Consider the following 14,667-nt stretch of genomic DNA (forward strand, 5'->3'; position numbering starts at 1 on the left):
GGGCTAACAAGAATCTCCATCCTTTAACGGTTGGGGGGTGAGGAGTGGAACATGACCACTGAGGTTATGGAAAAGGCTAAGATTCTCAGTGCCTTCTTTATATCTGTCTTTAAAAGTCAGACCAATTATCCTTGAGGTATTCAGTCTCCTGACCTGGAAGTCTGGGACAGGGAGACTGAATAACCTCCCCAGAATTCAGTTGGGAGGCAGTTAGAGAGGTACTACTCTACCTGGACTTGCCACAAGTCCATGGAGCCAGATGGAATCCACCTGAGGGTGCTGAGGGAGCTGGCAGAGGTGATAGCCAAGCCACTTTCCATTATCTATCAGTGTTACTGGTCAACCAGAGAGGTCCCAGAGGGCTGCAGGCTTGCCACTGTGACTCCCATCATAAGGAGAACCTGGGGAACTACAGGCCTGTCAGCCTGTCCTCATTCTGGATAAGGTTATGGAACGGATCACCTTGAGGGAGACCGCACGGCATGTGCAGGACAACCAGGGGATCAGGCACAGCCAGTGTGGGTTCATGAAAGGCAGATCCTGCCTGACCAACCTCATCTCCATCTGTGGTTGAGTTAATGAGAGGATGAGGGAAAGCCTGTTGACATGGTCTACCTAGACTTTAGGAAAACTTTCAGTGCTGTGTCCTGGAGTGTTCTAGAGAAGCTGGCAGCCCATGACTTCAACATGTGTAGCCTTTGCTGAGTAAAGAACTGGCTGGAGGGCTAGGCCCAGAGAGTGGTGGTGAATGGAGTTAAATCCAACTGATGATGTGTCATGAGAAGTGTTCCCCAGCGGTCAGTACTGGGGCCTGTCCTCTTCAGTATCCTTACTGGTAGCCTGGATGAGGGCATTGTGTGCACTCTTAAAGTTTGTAGATAACACCAAGCTAGGAGGTAGTGCTGATCTACCTGGGTGCAGGAAGGCCTTGGAGAGGGATCTGTACAGGCTGGGTTGCTGGGCTGTGGCCAGTGGGATGAAGTTCAACAAGACCAAGTGCCAGGTCCTGCACTTTCAGGACAACAGCCCCAGGCAGCACTACAGCTGTGGGGCAGAGTGGCTGGAAGACTGCAAGAAATTAACCAAGGAGTGTTGGTCAGTGCTTAGCCGAACATGAGCCAGCAGTGTACCCAGTCGGCCAAGAAGGCCAATAGCATTCTGTTAGTGTAGCCAGCAGGAGCAGGGAAGTGATCATCTTGCTGTACTCAGTGCTGGTAAGCCACACCTCGAGTACTGTATTCAATTTTGGGCCTGCCACTGCAAGAAAGACATTGAGGTCCTGGAGCATGTCCAGAGAAAGACACTGGAGCTGGTGGGGAGTCTGGAGCACAAGTCTTCTGGGGAGTGGCTGAGGGAGATGGGATTGTTTAGTATGGAGATGGTGAGGCTCGAGGGAGACCTTATCATGCTGTACAAGTATATGAAGGGAGGATGTGGTGAGGTTTTCTTCTTCCCTGTAACTAGCAGTAGGACTAGAGGGAATGGCCAAGCTGTGCCAGGGGAGATTCAGGTTGAACACTGGGAAAGATGTATTATCTGAGTGTTCACATGCTGGAATGGGCTGTCCAGAGAGGTGGTGGAGCTATTGTCCCTGGAGGTGTTCAAGAAATACTTAGATGTTGTACTAGGGAACATGGTTTAGTGGGGAAGTATTGGTGAAAGGTGGATGGTTGGTTGGGATAATCCTGGAGGTCTTTTTCCAACCTTGATGTTTCTGTGATTCTTAGCTGTGTTTAAACTTCAGTGAACAATCTTGCATTTCTATTTTTTTCTATTTTTGTGGTGCAGACCACTTGAAATTTTGGAAGTCTTCAAGGGATTATTTTCTTTTACATGGTTAAAACTTCCTGAAACTCCCCGGCTTGAACTGCAATGTCCAGGACCTGACATTTTATCCAATAATCTCTTTTAAAACTGCTTAGGAAACAAAAGTAGCTTTCTGCTGTTTTTATTCTCAGTGGAAAGAATTTGAAGTTATTACTTCTCCCCCTATAAGAGAAATATGCCTTATGTGAGTCTGGTTTTCTGTATGGGCAAACTCTTGTATGTTATATTTAAGCATTAGACAAATCTGCCTAAATTTGATTAAAATTAGCTGTATGCTGGCTGAATATAAATGTGCAACTAAGTGGAGAAAGAAGACTTCAATGCTAGAAACAGAAGCACAGAAACAGTGGGGAAATCCCCATGGAAAAGAAAGAAAATTTGAATGCAACTGACGCAATATGTAATATGAAGCTTAAAGAAAATAAGGCTTTCCTGGTTCTTTTTTGACGGAATTACTTCTGCTTTTTGTGTTTTTGGTTTGTGTTTTGTTTTTGAATTAAGAGCCAAGATATAAAATAGACTCCTCTAAGATGATGAGAGCAGCAGCGCAGTTGAGCTCACTCATGGGTAATCTTTATTGAGTGGGAGGAAATAACTGTAAAAATTAAGTTTTTGCTTGTCTTTTCTTTCCATTTTCAATCTGCACATTAACAATTGGAACTCCGTGCATCGCTGAAATTGTACAAAACCTCTGCTCCTGTGACATGTTTTTTTGTACACGATGTGTATAGGGTCTTCTCTTGTTCTGATCCTGCCCCACCTCCAATTTGTCTTTGAATGCTCTGCTGGAAGTCTGCATTCAAACAGAATGATCATTTGTATTTGATCACATTTGTATTTTACATACATGGTATTTTACATACACGCATACTTCTGTACATACATACATGAGTAATTTTTACTCCTATACATGCCTCACATCCATATTAGATTCAGCTCACTTGTTTAATTTTAGAAAAGTCTGTAGTTTGGAAATCTCATTATGTACTAGTAGAACACGTATTTTGTAATATCTGCGGAGCTTCGTATCCATCAGTTTGGTTTTTTTTTTTCCTTTCTTCTGGTATAAGATTGCTGCTGTAGTAGTCAATGACCTAGGCAATATGCCTTTTTATCTGTATAAGTATTCTGGGGTACTTAATTGAGTTAAAAAATTGTCCTGCTTCCATTACATTCTGCTGGAACAGCAGTTCTGTGAAGTATAATAGAAGAAGAAATGTAGCAGAAAAGCCAAGTGAAAAACACTAGTTTAAAGGGCAGAACACTGCTACCTGCAGTCCTGAAGGAGCATTGGAAAACAGTTAGAGAGAAGATTAACATGCATTTAATTTTACTGTCTGATAATTTGTTCTTCCAGTGCCAGCATATATAATACTGTCGTCTAAGCAAGCAGAATTCTCCCCATCTCCAGTAGTGTCAAAAATTAATATTTGGATTTATTGGAGATGTTTTATGAAGCATTTGTGGAAATAGAAGAGAGGATCTATCTTGCACAGTAAATGCTTGTCCTGGACATGTAATAAAGTTAAAAAAAAACCACAAAAACAGCTTCTCACTTGAAATGCAAAGTGGAAGGTAAATCTGGATGATGCTCCAGTTTCACTGATGATACCTTTACTAAGGCATGTCTCAAATTACAGCTAGTATAATGATCTCTGTCTTGTGGTCTTTATAGTCTTGAGAAAAATAAATCTGAAATTAGATTTTTCTGTCAACTAGCAGGAGTATTTCCTTAATGAAAGTGCATAAGAGGAGTCCTTCGTAAGGCTGGTCTTTTGTAAAGTGGAGGTTCTTTCCCTAGAGGGGATCAGTGCTGACTTGAAAAGCAAAAGGTGGTGTGCAATGCGATGGAACCAGAAACACACCAAGAGTAAAGGGCTAGCCTTGTGAACATAGGTTCCTCCATCTATTTTGAGCAAGTGGTACAGTATGGCGCTTTGTAATTGCCTTGAATAACCCTTTAGTTTCATCTGTTTCTACTCCAACCTTATGTATATGTATGTGGAAGAGATGCACAATTTTTTTCAGAGAACTACTCTCTGTGATTTCATAGGTGACCATATTTCCTGATTAAAAAGTTGGTCCTCTCAAAACATCTTTAGACAGTACTACCAGTTACAGAAATCTTCAAGATATCAGGCAAATGTAATAATTAACAGAGAGCAGTAAATATAGTACTCTATTTGCATTGTGCCTGTTTAGTTTATTTTCTGCTCAAAAGATCAGTCTGTACATTTCTTAAAATAAGTTCTGATGAATAACAAGGGGTGTCACCTGCTTTTGGGTTCATCCTCAGTTTTTCCTCAATTCCTCATGTGTCAATTGTGAGCTCACACATGCCCACATGGTCCCACTGAAGGACGCTTCTTTTGGTAAAAGCATTCACAAGGTGGTTCCACTAATTCAGAAAAATAAAACCTTCCTGAGAAGGGGCAGTGCTGTGTGCAGCAGTTCTGTGTAGATCTGGGATTCTGCTGGTACTTATGACATTACCTGACCCAACCATCAAATGAATGGGATTAGTGATTTCTGGGTAATAGGTATTGGCAAGACTTGTCTCACTAGCACATCACTAGCACACCTTTGTACAGGTTTTTATTATTTTAAATCTCACTGTTTTGAGTATATAAAAACAGTACTACATATCTGACTGCAGTGAACATTCTGATAATTTGCTATTGTTAAGTACACAGTATCACCTCAGACCTTGGTACTCTGCACTGTCTTCCCTTGGGACATACTGCCGTATAGGAAGTGAGTATGCAGAAGTATTACAGACTTCATCAACATCACTTTCAACAGTGAATTCTCACATTTGTATTTCTGTATTTCATGAGGCTCCTTGACCATTATGCTAGATGAGAGAAGTGACATCATCTGACATTGCAGTCGAGCTTTGTTGTGCTCTTTGTTGTTGTTCTTTTTGGTGCCCATTAAAAGATGTCTGTCATGTTGCTATGAGTTTTCATAGGAAGATCTCTGTGTATGTAATAGAGTAGGCATGCTTCCATTTGTGCTTTCTGAATTAACTGCATTTAATCCCACTCAGGAGTTGATACCTGTGCGCTCTGTGTTTTAATAGAGACCTAAAAAGAGCATGGGTCCTTCCCTTCACAGAAAAAAAGAGCAAGAGTTTCCCTGCATGAATTTGTCCCTGAAGGTGCATATGATAGTCCATACTTATCCTCAGAGTTCTTATTTCACAATTAATTCTTTCTGCAAGGAAGATTTTGAGGACCTTCTTCAAGCAGACTTCATGTGTAGATCCCTCACCAGGCTGCCATTACTCAACACTGCACAGCCTAGGCTGAGTTCCTGAATTCCGATTGCTTACACCTACGGGCTCTTCAACTACATATATATGTCAGGTGTGAAAATAACAAGCCTTATGACTTTAATTGGCACCTGCAATTAAATTATGCATTAGTTCACCTTCATGTAACCATAGAGTCATAGCGTGACTTTTATGACTCAGTCCACACGTTGTGTTTTGCTATTAGTGTGAGTTTAGTGGCACAGAATCAGTGTCAGAGTCCATCACTTGGAAGGCAAAGGCAGCATTTAGATTTTTTTCAAGTCTGTAGCTTTGATGCCTGTGTACAGCATTAGTAAAAGATCATTTGCCAAAGCTTTTATGTCTGTCCTACTTTTTCAGACGTGTGAAATTTATAAAGCACAAGATGGAGTTTTAGAACTGATTTCTACATTGTAAACACGAGACCAGTGTTGAACAGACCCACAGACACCTGCTGTATGCAAGGCAGATTTTCCACAGTAGTTGTTATTTGAGAAGTATCTTGTAACAGTAGTTCTACTGCCCACTGATCCTGTGAGACATTCTTCTGATTAACCTCTGTGAACACATTTTAAAGTTTATGACGCAGTGAGCTGCTAATTTTCTCTAAAATGTTGCATAACAATTACATAACAATCCTGCTGAAGATTTTACACACCAAAGCCTGTTATCCATTCTTAAAAGAAGCAATCCCTAACTAACTTCAACTTTTTGAGCTAATTTTTTGCCTCTCATGTCCAGGAGGATGTATCAGAAGGACTCTTGAAAATGAAGTGTTTCTGATTTTCTACCAAAGAAGAAGAGAATTTAAGCTTTATTGCTATTATTAAATGTGATGAAGTATGCTGTTTTAGAAAGGCCCGCGTACAGCTTTTCTCCTTGTTTCATCATAAGACCAAAATATTTATTTAGTTTTTAAAAAGCGGACCACATTAAGACAGAGACTTAAAATAAAAAGCTTGTTTTTCCTCACTTTCCATAGGAATATTGGAAATGTTGTTATGTTCATCTTAGGGATGCATTTTTTTTCATAATGTCAATACAAGGCAATTTCAGTAAACAAAAATGTGATTTTCTGCCATGGAATTGATTTCTAACTAGAAAGATACAATTAAAACAGGTGTTATTGCATTATTGCACATAAGCAGTATACTGTAACTGCGGCAGAGTTCAGCTCTTGGCTGAAGTTGTTGCATTCCTACTGACACCAGCATGGGCTCTAGAGGCAGGCTAGCATGGCAGTGACGTCAAATTTCCTCTTTCTGCTTTATGCACTTAGTCCTGATTAGCTTCACGAAATGGACTGTATATGTTCTTTTAGGTATAAAACGAAGATTTTTCTAAGAGAGTTCCTGGAATTTGCCCTATCTATCCAGTTATTGAACTTAGGATATGTGAAAGAAAGCTCTGTCATTCAGCAGTTCTGTTCTTTTAGAAAACATTTCTTCATTCAGGAGTATTAGAATTGATCTCTAACTGTTCGGTGTGAATGTTGCAGTAGCAAGAAGATTGTTACCTGCAAATAAGTTCTGGGGATTTGACTGTAATTGAAATATTCTTTCATGCCTGTTTTTGTTCAAGAGCCTTTATCCCCTGCTGGTTTTCTGTGCCTAAGTTTACTCTGTACTTTCTTCTCTTTTTTTCTCTCTTTTATTTCTGTACGGTATTGTATGTTACCCATTTCTGTATGTTCTCTAGAACCTTTTTAGGAAGTTCACTAACAAATAACCAAGCTGTAACATTAATAGGAGCTGTTCCTTGACTTTTCTTTCCATGTTGTTTTTGTGTCAGCCTTCATTTTCTTCCTGTCTGTGTAGTGGATTTCTGCAGCAGGCAGATCTGCATGACTCACTGCATACCATAAAAAGCAGTGTACTCTGAGGGGCAGATGGCACGGTCTTTATTTTATGTCACAGAGCAGTAGCTTAACAGTCCCATCACTGAGTGCTGAACTCATTTTGCTGTTGTTTTCAATCCAAGGCAGATTGTGAAGCGAATGATAACATCAGAATGTGAAGATGATAACTTAACAAACTAGCAGCACAAAAACCCCACATGGTAGTGGAGAAGTGAGAAAGGGAAAAGTACGTGTAACAGTAAGCTGGTGAATTAACCAGAGAAGAACAGCAGGACCAGGCCTTGGCCTTCTGAGAAGGCAGCCATAAAATAAAATGCACTGGTGTGTACTGTGGAAAATCTCACCTAGTCTGAGTGCAGGTGCCAGAGGTTTTCTGAGTGGGAGAAGTGTAACAGCACTGATGTGGCTGAGTACTTACATGAAGTGAATAGCTGTTCCTAGGTTTTTGTTTTTTTCCTTCTATATTTTACATAATACAGGAATAAAAAGCAAGTATGCTCCAGACTGCCTGACCTGCTCTTAGTGATGCCAAGGATTGCTTTCCAGTTGACCACTGACTTAGCGTACTTTTTATAAAAGTAGTAGCTGCTTTCTGCATATTCATCTGGTGTCACATGGTTTCCTTACATGGGCCTCGTCATATTCTGAGGCTGAACTGAGCATCACAGTCAGTCAAAATTACACAACCAAGCAAAAGTGGCTTTTTTTTTTCTCTTTTATCAAAAATAGTATCTTTAATGCCAGAGCTTATCTTGTGGGAGATGATAAAAACATAATCACCATTTGGCAGCAGCCCCTTTTTTTTCTTCCTTTCCTTTTAGTAAAATGAAGTGTTGGCAGAAAGCTGCTATGTCTGAAATATGTTCCATAATACAGTGCAAGTAGAGGGTGCTAGAAAACTGCTGCTAACCCAGTGGGAGCTGAATCTCCCTCAGGACAAATGAGTTAGTTTTGCACTTGAAGAGATGCCTAATACACACATATAGTGAAAGGAGCATTATATGGCGGTGCATGTAGCACTGTGCACTTAATACTGATGTGACATGAGGATGACTGATGATTCATTATTTTCTTGACCATTTTTATTTGCTTTCCAGCTGTACCCTTCCTAATTGATAATCTGAAACATACCTAAACCATGAAGTACTGCAAAGGGAGGAGAAAATAAATCTTTTCCTCATTTCCAGATTGATGGCTGTGGCCATGTTTTAACAGCCAGTTATAATGCAGGATTGTTTGCATTTCACTTCATGTGTACATAGGCAAGAACATTTGAAATATGGCTGTACAAAACTGAAGTCCCTTCATTTCTGGCAGTCACTAAGGATGAGTGATAAAGGTGCTTAAGTCCTGTAAAGCACAACAGTCTGCTTTGTGGTTCCAACTATGTACAAAACAAGATTCTTGTGCAGACGTAATTGTAGTTTCACATTCTTTCTCCATATCAGTGAACATAAATCATATCCCTGATTGAAATAACACTGCATACCTGATTGGCCAGCATTTCTTGCTTGCAGAGCTGTTCTAATATCAGTATGCTCTCTTTCTTCTCCCACTTTCCTATCTGAACTCTTGGCTGCAAGTGGTGTCTTATCTACATGAGGAAGTCCAATGCTACTGTGCATTATTACTAAGTCTCTTTTTTCCTCTGTTTTATCTTAAAAATGTTCTCAGGATTTATACTGTTGTGATGTGGGTATTAATGAAATTACCACGCATATACTATGGTGTAGATTAATTCTTCCAGCAGAGTTCACGGTACCCTTCTAAGGACGACAAAATTAGAAATAACATGGTTTGCATATGTTAGTCAAATTTGAGCCCCCAGTTAACTAGCTATATGCCTATACTTGTTCATTTTCCTACTTCTGAAGTATTTGAAGCTTGTATGTTAGAAAGAAATTAATTTTAGGATTTCAGCTGTGAGTGAGCTCTGAAACTCGTATTTTTTGTTGTTGACAGTAATCTCCCTTTGCTTTCCAGTAAAGAGTTGCCTTCAAGTTCAACATTCACTTTAGAAGATAGTGCCATCTATATGACATCAGAGCAGAGCACACTGGAAATGGAAAATGATAATGCTTCAGTTTTGGATGTCTACCTGGTAAGTCTGCTTCTGATAGGCCTTTTTTCCTGTAATTCCTCTGATGGAGGCTCAGCAAGGGACTTGAATATATACTGAACTTAAAGAACCAGGGGTTATTTGAGGTACTTCTAAGTTAGACATATGCTTAAATACCTTTCCAAAACAAATTCTTCAATAATCTTTGTATGTATTGAATATTGTGTTAATAATGAATTATACTGAAATTTCTTTCAGGTTTTCTGTAATGGTAGGGGGAGTGGGGGTGGTTTACTGCTTGTTTTTCGTGCTTATAGGAGGAAACAAATATCTTTTGTCTTCATATTCAATATTCCACAACTGAGGAAATACATTCTTCCAGAGAGACAAGGTTTGTGTCTACATCAGTGATTCTGAAGAAATGTAGAGCACAACATGAAGTACATTAATAGCTTCCTTTTTTGCTCTGAAGGGTTCTCCAGTTAGGGTGGCTGGAGTATATTTGTAAAAGTTATTTTTTCCTTGCTGTTTTGCTTCCGAGTGAACAGTTTATATGGCTGAAAGACAGGCAGTAAGCTCAGTTCTGTGTCTTTGGTTGTCTTCATGTCTTCTATATTGGTGTTTAAAATTTTTTATTGCTATCTACAGCTTTTGTAGTTTAACCCTGACAGGCAGCTGAGCCTCACAGATCTGCATGCTCACTCCCACTCAGTGGGGAGGGGGAGAGAATCAGAAGGGTAAAAGTGTGAAAACTCAAGGACTGAGATAACAGATAAATCAAAAGCAGCGTGTAAAATCAGAGCAGAAGGAATTGATTCAGTGCTTCCATCATCAGACAAATGTTTGGTCACTTCCAACTTCCAATGTTTGGTCCACTTCCATGAGCACCCTAATCGGGGCTCATCACATGTAATAGTTTATCGGGAAATCAAACACCATCACTCCAAACATCTCCTTTCTTCCTCCTCTGCAAGCTAGTGTAGTCTTACTTACTAGATAGTACAATGCGAAATAACTTCCTTAATTTAAATCTCTCCACTAGTCCCTTCTGTGTCTTTGCCTCCTGCATTGAAATGCTAAAGTTCTCAGACAGACTGTAGTCATATCATAAACTAGAAGCTAGGATGTTTTGATTCATGAATAAGAAAAAGAAGTAGTTAAATGGCATTATCCTCACTTCCTATAAAAACATATTTTAAATGTTATTTGTCAGAATAGTGTTGTGTACAAATTCAGAAAGTAAATAAAGGATGAAGGAGCAGAGATTCCCCTACAGGTAAGGGCTGTTGTGGGAGTTTTACATCAAAGCACTCCCATGCAGACTCACTCACTGCAGCTGTTTCCCAAACTGAGAATTGATCTGGATAAAGTGAAAAATTTTCTTTAGGAGACAGAGAAACATTTTAAATTTGTAGCTCAAGAGTGCAGAATTCCTCAGTTATCAACAAAGACCAGGTTCAGCAAAGCAGCATTTTCTTCACCTGTGACTCTAAGCAGCACTGTTAGGAACAACACTAAATCCAAATTGAGTTTAAAATGTAATTGATTTATGTCTTCTTAAATCTTTTAACCCAGCTACTACTTTTTTAGAGGCAAAAAAACAAACAGACAAACCCAACACAGCTAACTACAATCCACACTGAGCAGGAAGTATAACCCAATTCATATTATTTCCAAATATCCTCATACCAAACAGTGGAAAACAACCAGTGAATCTGTGATTCTGTTAATGTTCTACCAAAGCAGTTACAGTTTTTCATTAAAGATTACAGAGATAGAACCAGATGTATTTAGTAGGTGGGAATTTGAAATGTTATTCCACAAAAGTGAAAATTAGAGGGTTCTTGCTTCTTTAAATGTGTAGTGCAAAGGTAGAACAGATACTCAGGAACTGAAGACATATCTCCACATGAGATAAATAAAAGGTGTTTCTGTACAGAGGGATAAACACTCTTCTATTTTGCATTTTGATGTAGAAATAAAATAAAAAAACAACATATGATGTTAAGTCACCCTTTTATGCCTGCCTGCAATGTTAAGCTTTCTGTCCATGAAAGAGTAACATGAAATTAAAAACTACTCCACTGTGTTCTCTCAGGTGACATCACTACAGGAGACAAACTACAGTGTCAGTAAAGTCAGAGTAGTAAGGTTTAAGAATTAGGATGACTGATGTCTTGAGGTCCCTTCCAACTCCTGTGATTTTGTGTGTGATGTTTCACTGTAAGTAGTTTGATTCTCAGTATGTTTATAGTGGGATAAGAACGTGCATGTAAATTTCTACAGTGACAAACCTAAGTTTGCTCTGTTACGATGCTCTACAGCTGAAATCAACTGGTGGTAAATACAAATCTGAATAAGTATACATCCTGCCCATAGCATTTCATTTATGAACAGTAATTTCCCCTTGGTGAGATCTCACTCTGGCACTGATGAGGCCCCACCTTGAGTACTGTGTTCATTTTAGGGCACCTCAGTGCAGAAAGGACACTGAGGTGCTGGAGCACGACCAAAGAAGGGCAACAAGGCTGGTGAAGGGTCTGGAGAATATGCCCTATGAGGAGTGACTGAAGGAGCTGGGGCTGTTGACTATGGAAAAGTGGAGCTGAGGGGAGATGCTATTGCTCTCTCCACGTACCTGAAAGGTGACTGCAGTGAGAGTGGGGGTGGTCTCTTATCACAGTGACAGGACAAGGGGAAATAGTCTCAAGTTGCACCAGGGGAGGTTGAAGTTGGTTGTAAGGAAACACTTCTTTACAGAAAGGGTTGTTAAGCACTGGAATAGGCTCCCAGGGGTGTGGCTGAGTCAGCACCCATGACTGTGTTTAAAATCCATCTGGATGTAGTGCTCAGAGACATCATTTAGGGGTGGGTTGTTAGCGTAGGGTAGTATGGTTTGGTTGTGGTTGGACTTGATGATCTGGAAGGCCTTTTCCAACCTGAGCAATTCTACAATTTTATGATTCTATTTCATTTGAAGAACTGTTTTTAACTATAGTAGAAGCTTCTTTGGTAGTAGAGAAATAATTTTGTGGGAATGCAACATTGCCAACTGTTATTTGTATATGATTTGGAGGAAGACACTACCACTGAAGAGAGGATTGCAAAGGACTGAGAAGGGTTTCAAGTGAAATAAAAGACAAAAGTAACTGTAGTGATGAGGAGGCTCAGCATATTTGAAGTCTAGTTAGTGTAGCTACAATCTGTCAGATGAATGGCATCAATAATGTTATTACATTCAGAATTACCCATATTGTGGCTTATGACCAAATGCCATTTTTATTATATGGTTCTGAAGTTGTAAAACCTAGCAAGAGATCTGTTTTGTGTGTGTTGTGGATGTAGATGCATAGCTAAGTAGACTGTTGAGTGCTTGTCTGTGCTGTTTAGAAACCTAGCAAAACTGCCTCCCTTTTCTCATGTTTCACTGCACTTCTTCTGTTCTCACTCCTATAGCTAAGTATTTGCCTAATTCTCCTTTTGAACACTTCCTAGTTTGTATTCAGCTCCTCCAACAGCCAGTTTACTATCTAATCCCTCATCTTTGCAATTACTTCCTCTTAGAAATGTTTTCACCCCTACAGCTAATTTTGAATTAGCACTATTACTCTCTCCTAGTGTGAACTCTTCTTGCAGATAAAAATAAGAATTCTCACCTGACTGATCAAATGAACCTTCACTCATACCTGCAGTACTATGTTCAGCACTGGGGCTCCCAGCGTAAATAGGACTTCAAGTTGTTGCAGTGTGTCCAGAGGCTGCCCACAAGGGATGATCAGAGGATAGGAACACCTCTCCTGTGAAGAAAGGCCGAGGGAGTTGGGTGTGTTTAGCCTGGGGAAGAGAAGGTTCTGGAGAGACCACTGTGGCCTTCCAGTACATAAAAGGGGCCTACAGGAAAGATGGGGAAGGCTTTTCTTCAGGGAGTGTAGTGGGCAAGAAGTAATGACTGTGAATGGAAAGAGGGTGGGTTTAGATTAAACATTAGGAAGAAATTCAACACAGAGGGTAGTGAGGCAGTAACACAGGGTGCACAGAGAGGCTGTGGATGTCCCATTCCTGGAGACATTCAAGGCCAGGTAGGGAAGCCTGCCCAGGGCAGGGGGTTGGAACAAGATGATTGTTAAGGACCCTTCCAAACCAATGACTTCTATGATTCTTGTTAGATACTTTGGCTATGGTGTTGCACCTGCTACCGTAACTCCTTGACAAAGTTTGTTTTTCATTCAAAAACCTTTTGCTTCTCTGTATTTTACAGCATTTGATCCAACTCTAATCATATTGTAGTTTTCTTCAGAGCACTGTTGTGAAGAAGTCACAACCAGGACGGAAGTTAAAGCATTTCCCTGACGGGATACATGTAAAAAACAGCAATTAAATGCGCAGTCACACTGTGATGTATACCTCATATTTAGACATGTTGCTCTCTTTCTGGAGCTTTGCCATTTCCACTGAAGATACTGTTAGAAAATGAATGTTACCTTTGGGACTGTGAGAAAAAAATTCAGGCCTCCTTATTTACAGACACTTGGAGTGAGTTTCCCCTGAGAGCAGAAAAATCTTTCTGTTCCGTGTACATATAGGAACCAGTTAAGCACTGTTTCCTCGAAGCAGGGTCAGACAAGGCTTAAAGAGGGAAGACCTAGATGTTCCACACAGTGAGGAACAGCTCACTTCTTCTCTGTAATCTATTTTATGTCTGTACTCAGCTATGCATTATCTTCTCTATCAGGGGAAAAGAAGCCTGTGTCTCTCATAAAACTGAAGGTTGGTGTAAGGTGAAACAAGAACCAAGCTCCAAGAACCAAGCTCTTGAATGTCATTTGGTTAGAAGAGTTTTTGCAGAAGCAATGTTACGTAGAAAGCAACAGCAACACTTGTCTGTAAATCAGATACTGGAACAAAGAGTTAGAGTAGATTAAAAGCATACTGTTTCTGATTACAGTTAGTACATTACCCTGAGTATGCCATGTGCTAAAATGACAGCTTCTACTGTTGCTGAACTACAAGTTCTCATGCCCTAAAGATTTTAATTTTTTATGGAGAAATCAAAACTAAATCCACAAGAAGAGAATTGAAGCACAAAAAGACTCCCAATACTGTAGGTATGTTACAGAACCAGAATGAGACATCTCAGATAGTGACTACAGGAAGGTGTCTAGTAGGGTCATTTGCCATTAATTATCATTTCAAATGCACTTGCTGTGGTCAAATGCAGCCTCCATCAGAAAATGCTGTTTTCTACATCTGTAACATTGTGTAGTGGTGACAGTTGCTTGTGTTATGTACATTCTGTTGTAGACTTTTCCACAGAAATGTGCACAGAAGTGGACTGTACGTGGCAAACAAGAATGATTAAATCCTGCTGCATGCACAGCATTTCTGTGACTCACTCAGGCAGCTGCTTTATTCTTCTATCAGGGCAGTCTTTTCCAATTCTGAAATGTAACTTTTGCAGGTATTTTTTTCCATACTTGATCCCCCTGAAGTGCTTTGGAAAGGTCTGAGTTAAAGGAACAAAAATACAGGAGTCAGTCATAATTGTGTACTACTGGCAGAGCAAAAAGTGAGCATCAGCAGTATTGCCAAGAGAGTGAAAAGAAGTGACAAGGCTGGAGGTTTGAAATT

The 14,667-nt window shown here is 39.9% G+C and overlaps 1 protein-coding gene across 1 annotated transcript in view; it reads left to right on the plus strand.

Moving 5' to 3' along the window:
- PIP5K1B (phosphatidylinositol-4-phosphate 5-kinase type 1 beta) overlaps positions 1–14,667 on the plus strand; it is a 102,785-nt gene that overhangs the window by 86,299 nt on the left and 1,819 nt on the right. Inside the window, exon 14 of the mRNA XM_065740608.1 lies at positions 8,964–9,081. Within this exon, the coding sequence (XP_065596680.1) occupies positions 8,964–9,081 (118 nt within the window). The remainder of the gene's footprint in view (positions 1–8,963; positions 9,082–14,667) is intronic.

Source organism: Cyrtonyx montezumae, unplaced genomic scaffold (genome assembly GCF_038088225.1).
Source record: "Cyrtonyx montezumae isolate F1298 unplaced genomic scaffold, pur_monq_1.0 scaffold_29, whole genome shotgun sequence".
NCBI lineage: Eukaryota > Metazoa > Chordata > Aves > Galliformes > Odontophoridae > Cyrtonyx > Cyrtonyx montezumae.